This window comes from Harmonia axyridis, chromosome 3 (assembly GCF_914767665.1).
Source record: "Harmonia axyridis chromosome 3, icHarAxyr1.1, whole genome shotgun sequence".
NCBI classification, from domain to species: domain Eukaryota; kingdom Metazoa; phylum Arthropoda; class Insecta; order Coleoptera; family Coccinellidae; genus Harmonia; species Harmonia axyridis.
This window is the reverse complement of record NC_059503.1, coordinates 23,824,752-23,848,318: the sequence shown is the minus strand read 5'-3', so window position 1 is coordinate 23,848,318 and position 23,567 is coordinate 23,824,752. Positions and strand designations below refer to the sequence as shown.

Sequence of the window (23,567 nt, the reverse complement as noted above, 5' to 3'; positions counted from 1 at the left end):
AAAAGGACCCACAATCACTTCTGAGTCTTCCAGTTCAGTATGAAACTGTATATTGCAGTTTAGGTTGATATTCCCTTTGAATCTTGGGAATTACTTGTAAAATAATTCAATCAAATGTTAGGGGAAGTCTGAATTTTTGGTATACAAGAGATACTTTGATTTCTAGATGAAATGCCAGTAGACTATCTGCTACAATTTCAGAGTCTCCAGGTATTTGCGTTGTCCCTTTATTTCATTGACTATATTCCATAAGGTTTTGTTGCCTGATTTTGTAAAAGTAATTAATTTTTCTTTGATAATACAGTAATTTCACCTGCTTCATTGAAATTGGGGTTTTCATTTTATATCTTCAAAAACTCATCCCAGTCAACTGTCTTTAATTTTTGGATTTTAATATACGTTTTGTGAATATTCAGAATGTTTTGTAAGGGTAAATTATAACTTTTTGGGAGATAATAGTGTTACTAGATCGAGAAGTGAAGTGTTGACTTTTTAGGAATAAAGGATATCTCATTAGTTGATTTGATGCAATAAATAAATAAATAAGAAATCTTTCTTACACAAGATTGGCAGAGTTGACATTTATTTACGTAGGCCATGAATGCCACTAGAAATCGGTAGAATCAAATAAAAATTTTAGTTTTGTAATATATTGTCATCCGTGAATTTCTAAAGGATTAAAAGATATAGAAAGACAATAAAAACGTATATCATTTAATTTAAAACTTTTTTCAAGTAAATAAATACATTTTTCATGAAAAAAATTACTAAAAACTCAAAACCTTTGAGAAAAATTTTGTTGCTGTTGATTGTTATTAAAGATAACGTGTTGTTGGTGAAAATCTTGTTGTTGAGACATGGGTATATTCTGAAATGAAAAAGAAAATATGATTTTAGTGGAAACAGATAAAAAATAGATATTCCATACTTGATTGTTCACCTGTCCAGGATGAGATGGATTTAATCTAACCCTCTTTGCAGGATTGTTATGGCTATCATTATTATTAGAAGACTGCAATTGCTGCGATTGTGATTGTTGCTGAGATTGTTGTTGAGTCTGTTGTTGTTGCTGCTGATTCTGTCTTTTTTCTGATTTTTCTTCTTGGTCATCGTCAGTCAAAAACTCTCTCTTTGGATAAGGAATAGGACATCCTTAAAGTGCAATTGATTAATCTGAATATTTTAGTAATTGTAAAAATTAAAACATAGGTCTTATTATGAATTTTCTTTTGGAGTGAAGTGATTCTTCTTTAATTTAAATATTAAATACCCTAAAATTTTTAATTGAAAAGGTACTTGCATTTTCATTTTTTACAGAGAATTCTGAAATCTGATCAATATATAGCTTATAGAAAAAAGTACCTGCAAAAACATCATGAGTGGGTAAAGGATCTTCTGAAAAATAAGCATCCTGCATGGCTTGTTCAGAAGTTATCCTCTTATTAGGATCCATTAACAATAATTTTTGTAATAGGTGAAATGCTTTACTGTCTGGTTTGATTTTATGCCTCTCCATGTACTTGATGAGGGAGCAATTAACATAGCTACAAAAAAACACTTGACTTGATAAAATATAAGAAGAAATATTGAAGATTATATTGGAGACTATATCTGCACGATCAATAAATTGTAAGCTTGATGATTATTTTTTATTTTAATCTTTGAATTTTCTTTATTGTTTATTTTACTGCTTGACATACTTAGATTTCTTGAAATCCTTCAATAAAGTTGGATGTTCAGGCATTTTTTTTATATCTTCCCAATCCTTTTCATGTGGGAAACCCATAACATTGAAAATCCTATCCAATTGATCATGGTGATAGGGATTACTAGTTTTAATGTCTTCTTGTCTACAATGAAAAATAGGTTCAGATGTCAAAAGTTCTGCAAATATGCATCCAATTGCCCAGATATCTGAAAATGTTCAAATATGAAATCATATACAACTAACAATCATCCCCAATGAATTACTTGCATCTAACCAACAACATGACAAGTTGGATGTGACCAAAATATAATTATACAATGTAATCGCATAAAGATAAGTCTAACTCTCTCGTAGTATATGAACTAAATAATCTATATTTAGTTCATTTCTATGAGAGCTTTCTGATCTGCTCCGTAAACACTGTAATGAGGAGGGATCACACAAAGAGCTTACCGATCCTGTATTGACAACGTAGCCTAAGACATCACATGTATAATAAATTCAAAGGCTTTTCTAAGCAATTCCCAAGAGCTATTAGAATATGAAAGTCTACGTCCAAATTAAAATTGTTTTTATTATTATATTTAATGCTATAAGCCAATTTTTTTTTCATAGACTGATTAGAAATAATATTCAAATTTCATTCTATTTCAATGTCTAGAATGAGCTGCTTACGATTCCCTAGGATGAAACAATTTTGATATTCAGTGGAGCAAATAATAACTCATAAAGCTTTGATAAATCAATAGGTTCAAATTCATAAGTAGAAATTTAAAATGCTATATAATCTCTCTGGCAATTTGAAACATTGGTAACTTATGAAGTATTGAGATGAGATCAAATTTTGGTTGGTAGTAGTTTGAGGATACATCTTCAGCTGAAGTACGTATAGGAAAACACAACTCTTATCAATTAATCTTTATATTAATTCAAATGAGATATGGATACGTTGAACTTCATTCATTACCGATAAAACATAATTTTTTATAGTATTTACAAGATATCAATTGATTGTTGAATATCAGACTTTAGGATAGGATATTAAAAATAGAACATATACAGGGTGGCCATTTGAAAACGTAACAGACGAGATTACAGACGAAATAAAGTTTTTCGATAGAAATGCTCGGACAGGTCGATTTCTGTTTCGAGGGGGACAACTTAAGATGTAGGTTACGGACGCATAGCGCTTCAACCCTTGCTACTACAACCCTCACCCCCAAATTTTGAATAGGGAAGATGGGGTGAGTGATACCTCATTTGAAAGGTATTTTTATACTGATTTCAGCACAGTAATTGTTTTTTCATTTTAAGCATTAGTTCTCGAAATATTCTTAACTAAGTATTTGAAAATGAAGTGGTGTTTTCATGGCACTTGTAGTGTTTTGTGAAAAATCGACATTTTGAGCTTCAAAACAACCATGACTGTGGCTTCCTTCCCAACTAACTAACGCATGAATATTTCGAGAACTAATGCATAAAATGAAAAAACAATTACTGTGCTGAAATCAGTATAAAAATACCTTTAAATTGAGGTATCACTCACCCCATCTTCCCTATTCAAAAATTGGGGGTGGGGGTTGTAGCAGCAAGGGTTAAAGCGCTATGCGTCCGTAACCTACATCTTAAGTTGTCCCCCTCGAAACAGAAATCGACCTGTCCGAGCATTTCTATCGAAAAACTTTATTTCGTCTGTAATCTCGTCTGTTTCGTTTTCAAATGGCCACCCTGTATTTAAACCAACAACAAAATTTGCAAATGTTGATCATTATTTATTAACATATTGAGCACATTATTATGTTCAAAGAAGCAAGTAACACAAAAACTTTTTTTTACAAATATCACATTGATATTTTGAATAACATTTATTCTGACCTTTCCTTCTCTCAGATTGTTCCTTCTGTATATAGAAAACCAAAATTTTTTATTTTAGATATTCACTATGTAAGCAAATTGGAGAAACATTTCTTACCTATAGCTTTTGTGTAATGTCTAGCCCCCAATAATAATTCTGGTGCTCGATACCAAAACGTAACAACCACAGGATCTAAGTCTGCTAAGGGTTTTAAAGGGGCATTGAACAGTCTAGCAAACCCCATATCTGCTATTTTAACTCTCCCCCTTTCAGGCCCTTCACCCATTACTAATATATTAGCAGGTTTTAGATCTCTATGCAAAACCCAATTTGAATGTAAGTAATGTATTCCATCTAATATCTGATATAGCAAAGATTTCACCATTCCTCTAGGAGACATAAATGGTTTTTTGTTAGCTTTAGCTGCTCTATGAAATTTAATTATATGCCACAAATCATGTTCTGCAAAATCGAAGAGTAACCATACTTTTCTATCATTATGAGAAAGGAACACCCTGATTAAATTAATTACATTTGAATGTTTGAGTTCACGTAAGAGCTGAAAAAAAGATGTATTAAGGGTATATTTAAAAGATCAAACACCACTGCTCACCGCTATTTCTCTACAGGCAGACATTGATAAGCCAGTTCCTTCAATTTGCTTGAGTGCATAATCTCTATTATCTGAGTTGTCTTTACGACGACCTTTGTAAACATGTCCATAAGTTCCTCTACCCACTTTGCAACCCTCATAGTCAAACAAATCTTCCACTTTAACTCTCTCATTTTGAGTTTTCATTTTAAATTCATAATCCATCATGAGATTTGTCATATTAATAATATCTACTAAATATAATATATAATACCACCTCCTCACTGTTTGAGAAAATTCAAATATTCAAGGATTAACTTTTATAAAGCATAACAATTTTATATTATAGCGGAAGAAACACTTCACTTTTTGAGCTAATATGACAGTTTTATTTGTTTTGATTACGAATTGAATCTAACCTAACCGTACGTTTGTCGTTTGGTAGAGAAACATCTTTGGTTTTTAAAACTTAAAGATAAAATCTATGGTTACGATTCGACCTTCAGAGGTGCCAATTTGTGAAAAAAATATATCTCTAAAATAAACTCTAATTTCTCCACAGCACTCTTGACCACGAACGCTCGTTATAATACCCTCCTCAAGTCCTCACTATACTCCTCACTATTTGAGAAATTTCAAACATAACAATTATATCCACAGAGTGTTAAAAAGAATGTCGAATATTTGAAAAAATGATAATGAACCAAAATAAACAAAAAAGTTATAATAAACCAATGATGATGGTTTCGGAGATTTGAAAGTTTTTTATGGAATAAGTTCCGTTTTCTGTTTATTTTATCAGTTAACTCGGGTAAGAAAATGCAACTTCTGCATAATCAACAAAGTTTGAGGAAAAGAAATAACATTTCACATCTCCGAAAAGGCTGCTTTGCGGACCTATGTTTATTAAAACTTTTTGTGTTTATTTGAGTCATAATGTCATGTCCTTAAATTGTTTAGACAATTTTTTTACACCTCGTATATATGTAGGTACATATATGATATTCATTTCAGCTTACGAACAGCTGCTTGCATCGCATTGTGACTGGAGACGAAAAACGAAGATCCCAAACGCAGAAAATCATGGGGATATCTCGGCCATGCTTCCACGTCGACTGCCGCCAAATCGAATATTCACGGTTCCAAAGTCATGCTTAGTATTTGGTGGGACCAGCTCGGCGTAGTATATTATGGGTTGTTAAAACTGACTGAAAAAATCACAGGCCATCGTTATCGAACGCAATTAATGTGTTAGAGCTGAGCATTGAAAGACAAACGGCCGCGAAATAATGAGTGTCATGATAAAGTGATTTAATAGCATGACAATGCTCGACCCTATGTTGCGAAAGTGGTCAAGACATACTTGGAAACGTTGAAATGGGAAGTCCTACTTCACCCGCCGTATTCTCCAGATGTTGCTCCCTAGGACTATCACTTGTTTTGATCAATGGCACACGGCCTGGCTGATCAGCACTTCCAGACTTATGAGGAAGTAAAAAATTGTATCGATTCGTGGATTGCTTCAAAAGATGACCAGTTTTTTCAACGCTTGATTCGTACGCTGTCCGAAAGATGGGAGAAAGTAGTGGCCAGCCAGATGGACAATACTTGGAATCATAAATGTATAACCAGTTTTTACAATAAAGCCTCAAATTTCGGAAAAAAACGGCGAAAGCAAAGTTGTACCTACGCCTTTGTAGTCTCGAAAATTCGAATTCGATCGAATTAAATATTGCTTTTGGATGTGTAATAACAATTTCAAGCTTTATTAGAATCTTATTTTCATCGCATCTCAAGATCAATATAGGAAAAAAACGGAATATTTCAGTGAGAACAGAATCGAGTTGAAATTGTAGATGAACAATAACAATTTGAAGCTTCATGTAAAATTTTGAGAATGATTGCATTATACTGTTATCGAACAATAGAAAATTCAAGCAGAGTATAAAAAAATCCTATTATTTCATGAAGAGCTCGTAGGAGTTGGGAGAATCGGTCGTTCTGTATATAGGCATTCTTGTAGTGTGCGATTTCAGTTATTTTAGGCACGATCCGTTAATTTGTTCACTATACAGCGAATGATAATTCGTCAGACTGATAACTATTCAATTCATATATGAATTGAAAAATTCATTCGGCATATAATAATCATTTCTAGTGTTTTTCAAGTAGAAGAAGAGTAGGTATACACTTATTATAGCTTTGTGCGAAATCGAACTCGTTTTCATTACAATTTTTCGCACATCCACGATTTGAGTATACAATTCCATAAGTTAATAATAACGGAATGCGGTGCTGGTTTCTGACTAATAGAATATCTGCATATTGTGCAAACCTGTTTGGAGGAGGAGAACCTGAAGATTTATAATGCGACTTTCAGTAGTTAAGAATGGGGATTTCAATCCACAGAAAAATGTTATCTTTGTGGATTCCCAAGTTCAACCATGCCTTCTATAAAACTTCATTAGTATCAATGTTGTTGAGTAATTCTCATGTTTGTCAATAACAAGTGCTAATTTCAATCAGGATACCTAATATGTTTTTCCGTATTCTTCTATCAGCGATTTTCGCTATTTGTTTTGTTAACGGTTTGGAAGAAGGTGAGTAATAGTAACCTGCATAATTCACTCAGATCAGATGAACTTCTCAATTACGATTAACATTGTAAAGCATTTCGTTTAAACATGTAATGAAAGACCATGATAATAACAACAGAACAATTATCAGTATGTTTTACTTGCATATTAGTTGTTGGATAGAGTTGGAGAGATATATAATTATTTATTGACTGTCTGCTTGATTTATCGCTTAGTGAGTATTTTCAAATTTGCTGATTGACGTCGGGGAAACTTAATAAGAAATAACAAAATATATATAATAAATAGGAATTCATTCAGAGAAATAAATATCAGAAAAATTAATAAGAAAAATAATTGCTTGCTTATCTGGCGTTTTCGGTTTCGTTAGAAATGAGTCTACGTTATATTTATTTTGAATTCTAAGGATTCTCAAAAATCTAAAAAGCACAGTTTTGGCATTGGAAGGTTTTAAGCGCTCGTCATTTATGGAGACCACAGAACTGAATAGGTATATATGAGATGTGATTTTATTAAAGTTGAATTCATTCAGAATAAAGAACTATATCAGTAATCTATTCATTATCTTCAACTATACTTCGTCTGTTATCGGTTGTTGTTCCAGATTTCGATTATCTTTTTCAATTGACACTGCATTCAATTAAATTAAATTGATAAATTATCAATTTTTCTCTTTTTTAATCAACTCTTTATTTTGTTCAGAAACATTATTTGATGAATCAATTCATTTTTCACCTCTTTTAAATAATATATAATATATCAAATATTTTGAATTTGAATATTTTGACTTTTAATGTGTTCAGTATTGGCGATTGGTAGTTAGTTACACATTAATAAAAATGACGTTCCTTGATCTTATACAAGTCTCTTGGTCTATAGACCACATTCGATAATTATCATCATTTTCATTACCTTTAGAAGCCATTTCTTCCGAAGCTGCTTAGGAACATAACATATGATTCTTATATGGCTTAATTATCGGCAATCCTGAGTTCGCCTTGACCGAATTGTCTCGAACAAAATCTAATCAGTGGACACATAATTCCTATACCTCTTATTCATAACAAATGAAGGATAATTTTGGCTGGAGGATAGAATCTGACAGTTTCAACTCAACTCAATATATAAGCTCAGCCATACGTTAGAAAGTCCATGGCCCTCCGCGAATACTTTTTATTTGTGTTACCTGTGTATGTAAGTTTCATTAATCATTGTTTCAGGTGAGGAATGCACCTTAACAAGTACTGGCCAACAAGGGATCTGCAAAACAATACTGAGTTGTAAAGCAGCTTTAGATGAAATTAAGCATCAAAAATTCCCGCAGACATGTGGATTCGCTGGATCTGTTCCAAGAGTATGTTGCGCTGAAGGTGGTCCTCCAAGAGATATATCTACGACAACAACAACAAAAAGGACTACCACCACCAGAAAAGTGACACTACCAACAAGAGGGGTTACCAAGAAGCCTTCGAATGTGAGCCTTGTGAATCCTTATAAAGTAAACGAAGCGGGATATAAAGCCTTTGAGAGTAAGTTGTAATAGATATTACAAACATTACGGTATACGAAATTTGATAAGAAATGCAAAATTTAAGATAAGATTAGAGGGGGTCGATAAAGTCATGTTGACCTCGCAAACACTGAACTAAAGATCTATTGTGTTACCCTGCACTTCACTTCAATAAACTTCACTATATTCCTAGATGCTACTTGTTCTTTTTTTAATGAATATGAGCTAATATAAGGTATTGGAGCCGTTTCTAGCTTCACAATAGCAAAACAAGTATTGAGATGTCTCAGTAGCTGCTTGAGAGAAGCGACAGATATAGTTTGGAACCTTTCACATGTTGATCAAACTCTTAAATTTTCTTAGTGAGTTTTAGTTTACTGAGCGAGAGAATCTCGCGGATAATTAAGCCTGCTTTTGTCCATTGAACATTCGCCAAAACGCAACCCTCCTCTTTTGTTCCCAGTCTTAAGTTGTCACCAAGTGATGGCTAGTTGGGAAACAGCAGAAAGACTCTGTTCCAGTGAAAAATGTTTTCCCCACCAGCTGTCATTTCATTACCATGTATCCAGAGTGACCAGCACCCAAAGTAGTCATCTTCTCTGAATGCGTGGAGTTACATATTGCACTACTAGACTAGCCCTGCCTGAACTAATGAAGTGACCAACGCTAGTAGGGCTGCTCTGCTATCACATGCAATGTATATACTCCTTAAATTGGAGAGAGATTCCTTGTTCGATATTTTTATAAATTGAAAACATTGCACACTTGAGATTAACTGACACAATGGAGGGGAGATTGCATCTTCCCTTAGTTCCCTTTGCTTTTATTTTCGATTCTGGATCACTTACGATAACGTCAAGCGAAAACGGTCGTGGTCCGAAACGCGGTGAACATAGAATTGACGGCCAGGAAGGTTTTGCTTTGTGTTTGGTGGGATTGGCAGGGAATTATCTACTATGAGCTGCTCCCCTACTGTACAACTGTTAGCTCGGAACTGTACCGTCAATTGCCAGAAGGGGCCAGCTTTGGCCAATAGGAGAGGGATTGTGTTTCATCAGAACACATATTTCGATAGTGACTCGCCAGAAACTCCTGGAGCTATGTTAGGAGGTTCTTATGCATCCACCTTATAGTCCAGACTTGTCAACAAGTGAATACCATCTGTTTTTGTCCATAGCGAACAATTTTGTTGGAGAAAAATTCGCTTTAATAGAGGCTCGTGTAAATCGACTATCACAATTTTTTGCTAACAGGGACGAGGGTTTTTATGAGAGAGACATAATGATATTACCTTCAAAATGGTAACAAGTTATCGAACAATACGGCGCATATTTGTCCTCAATCGCTCAATAGGATCATTTTAACTATGGCAATTAAAGCGTTGTTTTTGATGCAAAAATAATGGATATCTTTTTCTTTTTACTACATCTTATAATATAAAAATATTTGCATATTGGTCAAATTTTTTTCCTTTTCTTCTTGTACATCAGTGTAAAATTTTCTGTTGCAATATCTATTGCTCTGAACTGTGAATAATCAAATAGTTTCAATACTCCCATTTTATATTTATGATCTAAAATATAACCGTAAAGTTGAAATAATCTTTTTTCGATCGAAATGTGTGTATCAGAAAAAAAAATGATCATAAAATTTATTTGTTTCTCCTTTTCAATTCCAGAATGTGTAGAGTATTCGAAATTAGTAGTCACTTATAAAAAACCCCCAATTTTGATCATCGATAAACAGGAGATAAAGGAGAACACATGCGGGTTCAGAGTGGTTCCTTTGATTGTGGGAGGAGAGCTTGCCAATCGGAGAGAATTTCCACATATGGTGAGTGTTACTCCAAGAATCAATTTCTTTAAAAATGGGGTATAGTGTATTCATCTTAGCAGTGAAATAACGTCTGGTACCGTTGCCAATCTATTGACTTTTTCCAAGTTTGGACATTTTGAATTTAGAGACAAAAATTTTTTTCTAACCCAATGTTCTGAAAAATACTTTTAATAGTCTCAACTTTGACCGGAAATTTTGAATTCAAAGACCAATAATTTTTTTCAACCAAAACCAACATTAGAATGGTCAAATTTAATAGTTCCAAAAATACTTTTAATTCAGTCTTGACTTCTTCAATTCTGTGTATAATACATAGTGTTGCCATTATAATTCAAATTGTATAATTGCTATTGGAAAATCCTTTAATTATTTTCTGTTCGGAATTGCCAACTAGGGTTATAGGAGTCAACCAAATTACTCCATTACCACATATAACTCGGTTATGAAATTATTCATTATAGAAGTAAGGACTGAAAATTATTAACTATTTTTCTCTATTCAGGCTCTCGTAGGATACGACTCTGGAGATAGCGTGGAGTGGCTTTGTGGAGGGAGTTTAATAAGTGAAAATTTTGTCCTCACAGCGGGACACTGCTTGATATCCAAAGAATATGGAAATGCCAGTCAAGTTAGGCTGGGAGTCACTGAAATCAACAATCCTAGTAACAGACAAGACAGAAGAGTCATAGAAATAATCAAGCATCCGGGTTATTCACCGCCATCTCTCTACTACGATATGGGCCTTTTGAGGCTGGAGAAAAGTGTTAAATTTGACATATATGTAAGACCTGCTTGTTTACACCACTCTAAGAATCCACTGGGCGAGAAGGCCATAGCTACAGGTTGGGGAAAAACTGACTTCGTGGGCTATTCTAGTGATAAATTGTTGAAAGTCACCCTAGGCTTGTCGAATCCTGTAACATGTTCAGAAGCGTTCATCAGAGTTTCACAGCAGAAGTTGGAGAGAGGAATCGACGATGAAATTATGGTTTGTGCTGGATATACTGGTAAAGATACCTGTCAGGTGAGTCTACACAATATTTTTATTTGCCAATGGAGGTATGAGAAAGTGGTTTGAGCGGTATAAGTATGCCAACTCAGCAACTGCTGAGATGTCATGGTATAGGTACATCTTATATACAGTGACTTAATAAAACACAGTGGCAACAATACGTTCAAATTGAGTAAGATGCATAGAATTCCTGGTGTGTGTACCGATTCGATTTTATTTCAGACTTTTTGAGATACCCACCTATTGCTTTGGTGTTCTTCTTCACCAGAGTTCTGTAAGGTGGCACTATTCAGAAATTTTCGAATTCCTGCTATCTGCCTGACGCCGTTTAAGAATGAAATACTGATTTTAGACTTTACAAACGTTCACAATAATTTCAATTCAGTTTCTATCAAATTTTTAATGAAATGAATGGAATATAATGACAGAGTATAGAGATTGTTACGAGCATATAATATAAAATATTATTGCCTATGAAAGCTGGTGTACTATATGTTTCTTATTTGTATAATTTTCAATTTGGCAAATAAATGATTATTATTGTTCTATACTCAAAGGTCACGAGAGCCAAGGTACGAGAGAAATGTCAAATATAAACGATGTGTGCGCTATCTGAAAAAGATGTGATCCCTCGAAATCGAGTATGTATAAATCTGAAAAATCTCCCGCTTTGTCTGAAAGTTTTACAGGGATAAGTAGACACACCGGGTTTTCAATGCATCTAAAAGCTAGCGCAGTGGACGCCCAAAAGAGGCTGCTACCGACGAAAAAATCAAAAAAGTTCACAAAATAATTTTGAATGACCGTAACGTGAAGTTGATCGAGATAGCAGACTGAAAATATCATCTGAACGTGTACATCATATCATTCACGCATATTTGTACATGAGAAAGCTGTGTGCAAAATGGGTGCCGCTCCAGCTCATAATCGATCGAAAGCAACAACGTGTTAATGATTCTGAGCAGTGTTTAAAGCTATTTAAGTGCAATAAACCAGAATTTTTGCAACACGATGCACACGATGAATCGAATCCAAAGCGAGGAAAAACAGATCAGTCTGCTGGCAAGGTTATGGCATCAGTATTCTGAGATGCGCAAAGTATAATATTCATTGATTACCTCCAAAAGAGCCAGATCATCAATAGCTATTATTATATAGCATTATTGGAGCGTTTGAATGATGAAATCGATAAAAAAACGGCCTAATTAGAAGAAAAAAAGGTACAGTTTCATCAAGACAATGCGCCGTGTCACAAATTAATGAAAAAATGGCAAAATTGTATGAATTGGGCTTAGAATTGCTTCTGCATCCACCAGATCTGGCCACCAGCGACTTTTTCCTGTTTTCAGACCTCAAAAGAATGCTCGCTGGAAAGAAATTTAGAGCCAATGAAGAAGTGATTGCCGAAACTGAAGCCTATTTTGAAGCGAAAGACAAATCGTACTACAAAAATGGTATCGATCGCTAAAATCGCTGTATCACCCTCGAAGGCAACTATGTTGAATATTAAAATCGAATTTTGCTAAAAAAATGTGTTTTACTATGGTAGACCGCGGACTTCTTAATTAATCATTTCATCACTGAGCGCGGCAATTTCAACCCTATAAATTTGAGTAGGAAAAATGAGTCGAGCGATATGTTGATGAAAAGGTCTCTTCTTTCTGAATATGACAGTGATATTTTTTTCAATATAAATTAGGGCAGCGCTGACTTGAAAACAGGAGCTTTCGAGCGCCAGTTGATTCATACACCAATTGTACCTTTGGAGACCACATATATGCCTTTATGGAGTTCTGTAACTCTTAAAACAAATGACGAGTGCTCAAATACTCCCGACTTCACGTTAATGCTTTCCTCATTTTTTACGATCTAATTTCCAATTTTCCTTAATTATGCATTTTTTTTTTCAATTTCATGTCCTAATGAATATATGACTTATTTCCAGGGCGATTCTGGCGGTCCTCTGCAAATATACAGTCCAATTGACTGCATGTACGAAGTCATAGGCGTAACTTCATTTGGAAAAGCTTGTGGCATAGGCAAGAGTCCAGGAGTTTACACAAGAGTATCCCATTTCATCGATTGGCTGGAAAAAATAGTTTTCACATAATAATCCTTATGAAAACTGAATATACATGTTACTAACATGAATTGATCTATTTGGAAAAATACTAAATACTAAATTATTTACTTTTTACAACATATAGGAAATAAATAAATAATAATATGATATAATAAATACCAACGTAGCTAATTAGACGAAATTATTATTAGCTCGCAACTAGGTTGCGTATTAGGTTAGGTATTTGTAAACATAAAATTGGATGCCGTAGGAGTTGAATCCGAGAGATGTTAAACGGAGTTTGTTTGCATCGCATTGTGACTGGAGACGAAAAACGATGATCCCAAGCGCAGGAAATCATGGGGATATCCCGGCCATGCTTCCACGTCGACGGCCGCCAAATCGAATATTCACGGTTTCAAGGTCATGCTTAGTATTTGGTGGGACCAGCTTGGCGTAGTATATTATGGGTTGTTAAAACTGACTGAAAAAAGTCACAGGCGATCGTTATCGAACGCAATTAATGCGTTAGAGCTGAGCATTGAAAGACAAACTGTCTCAAAACAACGAGTGTCATGAAAAAGTGATTTTATAGCATGACAATGCTCGACCCTATGTTGCGAAAGTGGTCAAGACATACTTGGAAACGTTGAAATGGGAAGTCCTACCTCACCCGCCGTATTCTCCAAATGTTGCTCCCTCGGACTATCACTTGTTTCGATCAATGGCACACGGCCTGGCTGATCAGCACTTTCGGACTTATGAAGAAGTAAAAAATTGTATCGATTCGTGGATCGCTTCAAAAGATGACCAGATTTTCCAACGCATGATTCGTACGCTGTCCGAAAGATGGGAGAAAGTAGAGACCAGCGATGGACAATACTTTGAATCATAAATGTATAACCAGTTTTTTACAATAAAGCCTCAAATTTCGGAAAAAAAACGGCTAAAACAAAGTTGTACCTACGCCTTTGTAGTCTCGAAAATTCGCATTCGATCGAATTAAATATTGCTTTTGGATGTGTAATAACAATTTCAAGCTTTATTCAGAATCTTATGTTGATCGCGTCTCAAGAACCAGGGAATATTCAAGATCAATAAAGGAAAAAATTGAATATTTCAGTGAGAACAGAATCGATCCAGTTGAAATTGTAGATGAACAATAACAATTTGAAGCTTCATATAAAATTTCGAGAATGATTGCATTATACTGTTATCGAACAATAGAAAATTCAAGCAGAGTATAAAAAAATCCTATTATTTCATGAAGAGCTCGTAGGAGTTGGGAGAATCGGTTGTTCTGTATATAGGCATTCTTGTTATGTGCGATTTCAGTTATTTTAGGCACGATCCGTTAATTTGTTCACTATACAGCGAATGATAATAATTCGTCAGTCTGATATAGTTTTAAATTTATAGATTTGAAACTATTCAATTCATATATGAATTGAAAAATTCTTTCGGCATATAATAATCATTTCTAGTTTTTTTCAAGTAGAAGAGTATACACTTATTATAGCTTTGTGCGAAATCGATATCGTTTTCATTACAATTTTTCGCACATCCACGATTTAAGTATACAATTCCATAAGTTAATAATAACGGAATGCGGTGCTGGTTTCTGACTAACAGAATATCTGCATATTGTGCAAACTTGTTTGGAGGAGGAGAACCTGAAGATTTATAATGCGACTTTCAGTAGTTAAGAATGGGGATTTCAATCCACAGAAAAATGTTATCTTTGTGGATTCCCAAGTTCAACCATGCCTTCTATAAAACTTCATTAGTATCAATGTTGTTGAGGAATTCTCATGTTCGTCAATAACAAGTGCTAATTTCAATCAGAATACCTAATATGTTTTTCCGTATTATTCTATCAGCGATTTTGGCTATTTGTTTTGTTAACGGTTTGGAAGAAGGTGAGTAATAGTCTCGGTAATAGTAACCTGCATAATTCACTCAGATCAGATGAACATCTTAATTACGATTAACATTCTAAAGTATTTCGTTTAACCATGTAATGAAAGACCATGATAATAACAACAGAACAATTATCAGTATGTTTTACTTGCATATTAGTTGTTGGATAGAGTTGGAGAGATATATAATTATTTATTGACTGTCTGTTTGATTTATCGCTTAGTGAGTATTTTCAAATTTGCTGATTGACGTCGGGGAAACTTAATAAGAAATAACAAAATATATATAATAAATAGGAATTTATTCAGAGAAATAAATATCAGAAAAATTAATGAGAAAAATAATTGCTCGCTTATCTGATGTTTTCGGTTTCGTTAGAGATGAATCTACGTTATATTTACATATTTTGAATTCTAAGGATTCAAAAAATCTAAAAAGCACAGATTTGGCATTAGAAGATTTTAAGCGCTCGTCATTTATGGAGACCACAGAACTGAATAGGCATATATGAGATGTGATTTTATTAAAGTTGATTTTATTCAGAATGAAGAACTATATCAGAACTCTATTCATTATCTTCAACTATACTTTGCCTAGTATCGGTTGTTGTTCCAGATTTTGATTATCGTTTTCAATTGACACTCCATTCAATTGAATTAAATTGATAAATTATCACTTTTACTCTTTTCTAATCAACTCTTTATTTTGTTCAGAAACATTATTTGATTAATTAATTCATTTTTCACCTTTTCTCAATCTTTTAAATAATGGAAAATATTTTGAATTTGAATATTTTGACTTTTAATGTGTTCAGTATTTGCGATTGGTAGTTACACATTAATAAAAATGACGTTCCTTGATCTTACAAGTCTCTTGGTCTATAGACCACATTCGATAAATAATTATCATCATTTTCATTACCTTTAAGCCATTTCTTCCGATGCTGCTTAGGAACATAGCATATGATTCTTATATGGCTTAATTATCGGCAACCCTGAGTTCGCATTGACCGCATTGTCTCGAACAAAATCTAATCAGTGGACACATAATCGTATTCATAACAAATGAAGGATAATTTTGGCTGGAGGTTAGAACCTGACAGTTTCAACTCAACTCAATATACAGGGTGGCCACTTTTTCAATGGGATTGTATTGCTAACTTTTAAACCATAAAAGTTAGAAGGTCGGTCAAATGGAGAAAAAGTTGCATGCATAGAAGCATTATCAAGCAGTTCAAACAAATCGAGATAATCAGGGCCGGTTTTCGAGATATCATAAGAAAAGTAAATTATGTCATTTTGATTTTTCTTTTTTTCCCACTTTATTTCAAATATCATCAAAAAATGTTACAGGAATTTTGTATTCGACAGTAAATTATCCTCAATTTGACGTAATCAGATTTCGTATCCAACGTTTCGTACTCTCTGGGCCACCCTCAACCTCATTTTTTTCAATACGGACCTGCATATTTTATGACATTTTTCGAAATAACTTTTAACGCTGAATTCAACGATATATCATACAATGTCATTCAAAGTAGATTTTCAGGTGATTTTGACCCTTATCCAATTTTCTTTGGGTCCGATCTGTATTAACTTCATTTAGCTTAATTTACAACATGCAATATGCAATAAATTTCGATGAGAAAATCAACTTACCCATCTTGAACTAAATGGAACATATTAGAATCAAAGCAAGAAACCAGTATACTGGTTTCTTGGTTCGTCTTTTATAATAATCATTTAAATATTTCAATTCATAATAATTAAACGAAAGTATCATTTAATGAAAGAAAAATCAAATGATTATTCGAAAGTAAATGAAAATTAATGAGGTAAGTATTCTAAATGTCCACCATTTTGTAAAATGCACTTTACGGTTCTGGACCCCATACTTCTTATACATTTGCTTGTTTGGTCTCCTTGAATACCTTCCAAAACATTCTCAATTTTCTCGCGAGGTATCACTATTGTCGTATTTGTCATTTGTTCCGTTGAAACAAATTACATAATCGAACATTATTTTGTGATCATTACGATATAATTTTTGCATTTGGTATTCAAATTTTAAATCATTGTATTCGCGTCTCTTGACTATTTTATTAAAAGCAGTTTTTGAAAAATTCCATTCACTTGCCACAGTTCTCGATTTTTTTTCTGGGTTCGATTGAATTTGGGTTAGAACATTGATATCGTTAATAGACTTGTTTTTTTCTTACATACACACCATTAAATTTGGATGAGGGTCGACATCACCTGAAAATCAACTTTGAATGACATTGTATGATATATGGTTGAATTCAGCGTTAAAAGTTATTTCGAAAAATGTCATAAAATATGCAGGTCCGTATTGAAAAAACTGAGGTTGAGGGTGGCCCAGAGAGTACGAAACGTTGGATACGAAATCTGATTGCGTCAAATTGAGGATAATTTACTGTCGAATAAAAAATTCCTACAACATTTTTTGATAATATTTGAAATAAAGTGGAAAAAAAAGAAAAATCAAAATGACACAATTTACTTTTCGTATGATATCTCGAAAACCGGCCCTGATTATCTCGATTTGTTTGAACTGCTTGATAATGCTTCTATGCATGCAACTTTTTCTCCATTTGACCGACCTTCTAACTCTTATGGTTTAAAAGTTAGCAATACAATCCCATTGAAAAAGTGGCCACCCTGTATAAGCTCACCCATACGTTAGAAAGTCCATGGCCCGCGCGAATACTTTTTATTTGTGTTACTTGTGTAGGTAAGTTTCATTAATCATTGTTTCAGGTGAGGAATGCACCTTAAGAAGTACTGGCCAACAAGGGATCTGCAAAACAATACTAAGTTGTAAAGCAGCTTTAGATGAAATTAAGCATCAAAAATTCCCGCAGACATGTGGATTCGCTGGATCTGTACCAAGAGTATGTTGCGCTGAAGGTGGTCCTCCAAGAGATATAACTACGACAACAACAACAGAAAGGACTACCACCACCAGAAAGGTGACACTACCAACAAGAGGGGTTACCAAGAAGCCTTCGAATGTTAGCCTTGTAAATCCTTATAAAGTAAACGAAGCGGGATATAAAACCTTTGAGAGTAAGTTGAAATAGATATTACAAATATTTTGGTATACGAAATTTGATAAAAAATGCAAAATTAAGGATTAGATTATAGGCGGGTCGATAAGGTCATGTTAACTTCGCAAACACTGAACTAAAGATCTTATGTGTTACCCTGCACTTCACTTCTGATGCTACTTGTTCTTTTTTTAATGAATATGAGCTAATATAAGGTAATGGAGCCGTTTCTAGCTTCACAATAGCAAAACAAGTATTGAGATGTCTCAGTAGCTGCTTGAGAGAAGCGACAGATATCGTTTGGAACCTTTCACATGTTGATCAAACTCTTAAATTTTCTCAGTGAGTTTTAGTTTACTGAGCGAGAGAATCTCGCGGATAATTTAGCCTGCTTTTGTCCATTGAACATTCGTCGAAACGCAACCCTCCTCTTTTGTTCCCAGTCTTTAGTTGTCACTAAGTGATGGCTAGCTGGGAAACAGCAGAAAGACTCTGTTCCAGTGAAAAATGTTTTCCCCACCAGCTGTCATTTCATTACCATGTATCCAGAGTGACCAGCACCCAAAGTAGTCATCTTCTCTGAATGCGTGGAGTAACATATTGCACTACTAGACTAGCCCTGCCTGAACTAATGAAGTGACCGACTAGTAGGGCTGCTCTGCTATCAGATGCTATGTATATACTCCTTAAATTGAAGAGAGATTCCTTTTTCAATATGAATTGTAAACATTGCATACTTGGGATTAACTGACACAATGGAGGGGAGATTGCATCTTCCCTTAGTTCCCTTTGCTTTTATTTTTGACTGTGGATCACTTACGACAACGTCAAGCGAAAACGGTCGTGGTCGAAACGTGGTGAACATAGACTTGACGGCCAGGAAGGTTTTGCTTTGTGTTTGTTGGGATTGGCAGAGAAATATCTACTATATGAGCTGCTCCCCTACGGTACAACTGTTAGCTCGGAACTGTACCGTCAAAAATTGTCTGAAAGAAGCGATTGCCCAGAAGGGGCCAGCTTTGGCCAATAGGAGAGGAATTGTGTTTCATCAGATCAATGCCAGGCCATATATATATATCGATAGTGACTCGCCAGAAACTCCTGGAGCTATGTTAGGAGGTTCTTATGCATCCACCTCATAGTCCAGACTTGTCAACAAGTGAATACCATCTGTTTTTGTCCATAGCGAACAATTTTGTTGGAGAAAAATTCACTTTAATAGAGGCTCGTGAAAATCGACTATCACAATTTTTTGCTAACAGGGACGAGGGTTTTTATGAGAGAGATATAATGATATTACCTTCAAAATGGTAACAAGTTATCGAACAATACGGCGCATATTTGTCCTCAATCGCACAATCGGATCATTTTAACTATGGCAATTGAAGCGTTATTTTAGATGCAAAAATAATGGATATCTTTTTCTTTTTACTACATCTTATAATATAAAAATATTTGCATATTGGTCAATTTTTTTGCAATATCTATTGCTCCGAACTGTGAATAATCAAATAGTTTCAATACTTCCATTTTATATTTATGTTCTAAAATAAATAAAAGTTGAAATAATCTTTTTTCGATCGAAATGTGTGTATCAGAAAAAAAAATGATCATAAAATTTATTTGTTTCTCCTTTTCAATTCCAGAATGTGTAGAGTATTCGAAATTAGTAGTCACTTATAAAAAACCCCCAATTTTGATCATCGATAAACAGGAGATAAAGGAGAACACATGCGGGTTCAGAGTGGTTCCTTTGATTGTGGGAGGAGAGCTTGCCAATCGGAGAGAATTTCCACATATGGTGAGTGTTACTCCAAGAATCAATTACTTTAAAAATGGGGTAGGTATAGTGTATTCATCTTAACAGTGAAATGACGTCTGGCATCGTTGCCAAACTATCGACTTTTTTCAAGTTTGGACATTTTGAATTTAGAGACATAAATTTTTTTCTAACCCAATGTTCTGAAAAATACTTTTAATAGTCTCAACTTTGACCGGAAATTTTGAATTCAAAGACCAACAATTTTTTTCAACCAAAACCAACATTAGAATGGTCTAATTTAAATGTTCCAAAAATACTTTTAATTCAGTCTCGACTTCTTCAATTCTGTGTGTAATACACAGTGTTGCCATTATAATTTAAATTCTATAATTGCTATTGAAAAATCCTTTGATTATTTTCTGTTCGGAATTGCCAACTAGGGTTATAGGAGTCAACCAAAATACTCCATTACCACATACTACTCGGTTATAAAATTATTCATTATCTATAGAAGTAAGGACTGAAAATTATTAACTATTTTTCTCTATTCAGGCTCTTGTAGGATACGACTCTGGAGATAGCGTGGAGTGGCTTTGTGGAGGGAGTTTAATAAGTGAAAATTTTGTCCTCACAGCGGGACACTGTTTGATATCCAAAGAACATGGAAATGCCAGTCAAGTTAGGCTGGGAGTCACTGAAATCAACAATCCCAGTAATAGACAAGACAGAAGAGTCATAGAAATAATCAAGCATCCGGGTTATTCACCGCCATCTCTCTACTACGATATGGGCCTTTTGAGGCTGGAGAAAAGTGTTAAATTTGACATATATGTAAGACCTGCTTGTTTACACCACTCTAAGAATCCACTGGGTGAGAGGGCCATAGCTACAGGTTGGGGAAACATTGAATTCGAGGGTATTCCTAGCGATAAATTGTTGAAAGTCACTCTGGGCTTGTCGGATCCTGTAACATGTTCAGAAGCGTTCATCAGAGTTTCACAGCAGAAGTTGGAGAGAGGAATCGACGATGAAATTATGGTTTGTGCTGGATATACTGGTAAAGATACCTGTCAGGTGAGTCTACACAATATTTTTTATTTGCCAATGGAGGTAGGAGAAAGTGGTTTGAGCGGTATAAGTATGCCAACTCAGCAACTGCTGAGATGTCATAGTAGGTACATCTTATAAACAGTGACTTAATAAAACACAGTGGCAACAATACCTGCCAGGTAAGTCTACACAATATTTTTTATTTGACAATAGAGGTGGAGAAAGTGGTTCAAGTCGGCATAACTATGCCGGCTCAGCAAGCTGAGATGATATAGTAGGTACATCTTATATACAGTGACTTAATAAAACACAGTGGCGACAATACGTTCAAATTGAGCCTAAAAATGGCGAATGGTCGGGGTTTAACCATAGAACTCAAAAATGCGATTGACTGAACTGAACTGAACTGACACTTTGTCAAAATTAAAATTATTGAGCCTGATAGATTTTGTTAGAGAACGAGTTTATTCAACTGAAGAATAGTACTATTACCTACTACAGTGACTCAATAAAATGGGCCTTACGTTTTGAATAAATCCCAAAAATCAGGCACACGCAGAATGTAAACAAAAAGTCGCCATATTTAGGCTCAGAAACCGGCAGCCAATCAAAAACAAGACCACTCGTATCGCCACTGTGTTTTATTAGTCACTGTGATCTTATAGATGTCTGAAGAGACTGGGGTGTCCACTCTGATTAGATTTTGTTCGAGAAAATTCTCGGTACTCCCTCTTTTCGTAATAAAATGGCCATATGTCCATGGAAATGACAGCAAACAAACTTCTATTTCTTTCCAAAGGGAACACCTTATAGATGCACAATGAAAATGAAACAGAGGTCTTTCCGGGTAGAAAAATTAAGATTCTGGAAAATCGCTCGGACAGTTAATTTCGTTTTTGAGGGGGACATTTTTTTCACAAAAACCACCGTTATATCATTTCATCCCTGAGCGTGGCAACTTTGAGAACCTGGGGAAAATGAGTCATGCGATATGTTGATGAAAAGGTCTCTTCCTTCTGAATAAGAAAGTATTATTTTTTCCAATATAAATTAGGACAGTGCTGACTCGAAGTCAGGAGCTTTCGGCGCCAGTTTATTCTTACGCCAATTGCACCTTTGGAGACCACATATACATATGCTTGTATAGAGTTCTGTAGCTTTTAAATGACTTGCGTTCAAAAACTCCTGACTTCACGTTAATGCTTTCCTCATTATCTACGATCTTATTTGCAATTTTCCTGAATATTGCAGTTTTTTTTAATTTAGTTTCCTAATAAATATATGAATTATTTCCAGGGTGATTCTGGTGGTCCTCTGCAAATATACAGTCCAATTGACTGCATGTACGAAGTCATAGGAATAACTTCATTTGGAAAAGCTTGTGGCAAAGGCAAGAGTCCAGGAGTTTACACAAGAGTATCCCATTTCATCGACTGGCTGGAAAAAATAGTTTTCACATAATAATCCTTATGAAACTGAAAATAGGTATATCAACATGAATTGATCTGTTTGGAAAATACTGATTACATATTTACTTTTTACAAAATATGGGAAATAAATAGATATTAATATAATATAATAAATTACAGCATACCTAATGACACGAATATAATTATAATCCATTTGTTAAATTAGTTGCAAGTAATATTGACCTACCTACCAATAATTATTGTACGAAGAATTATTTAGGAAAATCACCGCACCCGTCGATTTTTAACTTCAAAAGCAATTTATCATATTCTTTTTTGAATTTGATATTTTTCACCCCCTACTCCTCTATTTATTTTTTTCAAATGGGAATATATGGATTGTGATTTGTGATCACATGAATGGTTGTTTGATTACCTACTCAAAGGTGTGAATATTCCTTTAAAGTAGAAATTTTCCAAAATAATACACATTCATTTCATATATTTTGTCTCTGTCTGCTGTTTCAGCGTTCACCAAAAAAGTGTGTTTTTTTTTTAAATGCGAAGTGAGGAAGTGGAGAGAGGAAAGAGGAAAGGAACCAAACTTCCTTGAAACCTAATTTAAAATGAGCTGATGAAATTACAATAATTGTAACTGATGATAGAATAATCTGTGCGGAGATATCTGCCATTTCTGCCAAATGGGTGTGGCAATATATACTTCCTCGTCTTCCTCTCCTAAAAAGTCAGTCATTCACGATGAGTTACTTCCCAAAAAGATATAATTTACGCATGTGCAATGCTGCAATGCAATAGTCACCATATAATCAAATTATCTAAAATTTCTATGGAAAATTTGATGTACGAACCCGAATACACGTATATCCAAATTTCATCAAAATCAGTCGCGTAAAACGAGAAATATTGAGGGAGTATCAAGTTTATAAATAAGCAAAAAGTACAGTACCGTACATTCGAAATTCATCAGACCTACTATCATGATTACTTTTGAAAGGTCGAAAAACAAGAGCCATACTATTGCGCTTGCTCAACTCACATCATTTATCCGAAAAGCTGGTTTTTGTACGGGGACATCAAAAAGCCAAAAGGGAACCCACTTTGGTTAGGTATTCTCAGCCAATTTCGAAGGAACACTGATGGAATTATCAGTAAGGCATTCAGTGTTC

General features: G+C 34.4%; 3 protein-coding genes across 4 annotated transcripts; 2 read left to right on the top strand and 1 right to left on the bottom strand.

Annotated features, from left to right (window-relative positions):
• Positions 1–700: 700 nt before the first annotated feature.
• On the bottom strand, positions 701–4,601 carry LOC123676269 (cyclin-dependent kinase 8). 2 transcript variants are annotated; one of them, XM_045612068.1, is made up of 6 exons: positions 4,177–4,601; positions 3,681–4,122; positions 1,701–1,914; positions 1,363–1,544; positions 941–1,152; positions 701–868 (listed from the first exon to the last, which is right to left on the bottom strand). In XM_045612068.1, the coding sequence occupies exons 1-6, from the start codon at positions 4,393–4,395 to the stop codon at positions 776–778; spliced, it is 1,362 nt and encodes a 453-aa protein (XP_045468024.1). In that variant the 5' UTR covers positions 4,396–4,601; the 3' UTR covers positions 701–775. The 2 variants fall into 2 exon arrangements, with proteins under 2 accessions (XP_045468024.1, XP_045468023.1); XM_045612067.1 differs by having other exon boundaries at positions 929–1,152; positions 4,177–4,599.
• Positions 4,602–6,316: 1,715 nt separating this feature from the next.
• LOC123674913 (clotting factor G beta subunit-like) lies at positions 6,317–13,367 on the top strand. Its single transcript, XM_045610069.1, has 5 exons — positions 6,317–6,755; positions 7,973–8,281; positions 9,941–10,095; positions 10,601–11,122; positions 13,056–13,367. The coding sequence occupies exons 1-5, from the start codon at positions 6,692–6,694 to the stop codon at positions 13,218–13,220; spliced, it is 1,215 nt and encodes a 404-aa protein (XP_045466025.1). The 5' UTR covers positions 6,317–6,691; the 3' UTR covers positions 13,221–13,367.
• Positions 13,368–14,774: 1,407 nt separating this feature from the next.
• LOC123674914 (clotting factor G beta subunit-like) lies at positions 14,775–22,602 on the top strand. Its single transcript, XM_045610071.1, has 5 exons — positions 14,775–15,091; positions 17,870–18,178; positions 19,806–19,960; positions 20,474–20,995; positions 22,268–22,602. Exons 1-5 carry the CDS (start codon positions 15,028–15,030, stop codon positions 22,430–22,432), a joined length of 1,215 nt encoding a protein of 404 aa, XP_045466027.1. The 5' UTR covers positions 14,775–15,027; the 3' UTR covers positions 22,433–22,602.
• Positions 22,603–23,567: the final 965 nt, after the last annotated feature.

Coding starts and splice junctions, on each gene's coding strand:
- LOC123676269 (XM_045612067.1), bottom strand. CDS start 4,395: ATGACAAATCTCATGATGGATTATGAATTTAAAATGAAAACTCAAAAT. Junction 4,123..4,176: donor CTGCCTGTAGAGAAATAGCG/GTGAGCAGTGGT, acceptor TCTTTTTTTCAG/CTCTTACGTGAACTCAAACA. Junction 1,545..1,700: donor AAGGATTTCAAGAAATCTAA/GTATGTCAAGCA, acceptor GTTTTTTTGTAG/CTATGTTAATTGCTCCCTCA.
- LOC123674913 (XM_045610069.1), top strand. CDS start 6,692: ATGTTTTTCCGTATTCTTCTATCAGCGATTTTCGCTATTTGTTTTGTT. Junction 6,756..7,972: donor TGTTAACGGTTTGGAAGAAG/GTGAGTAATAGT, acceptor TCATTGTTTCAG/GTGAGGAATGCACCTTAACA. Junction 10,096..10,600: donor GGAGAGAATTTCCACATATG/GTGAGTGTTACT, acceptor TTCTCTATTCAG/GCTCTCGTAGGATACGACTC.
- LOC123674914 (XM_045610071.1), top strand. CDS start 15,028: ATGTTTTTCCGTATTATTCTATCAGCGATTTTGGCTATTTGTTTTGTT. Junction 15,092..17,869: donor TGTTAACGGTTTGGAAGAAG/GTGAGTAATAGT, acceptor TCATTGTTTCAG/GTGAGGAATGCACCTTAAGA. Junction 20,996..22,267: donor CTGGTAAAGATACCTGTCAG/GTGAGTCTACAC, acceptor AATTATTTCCAG/GGTGATTCTGGTGGTCCTCT.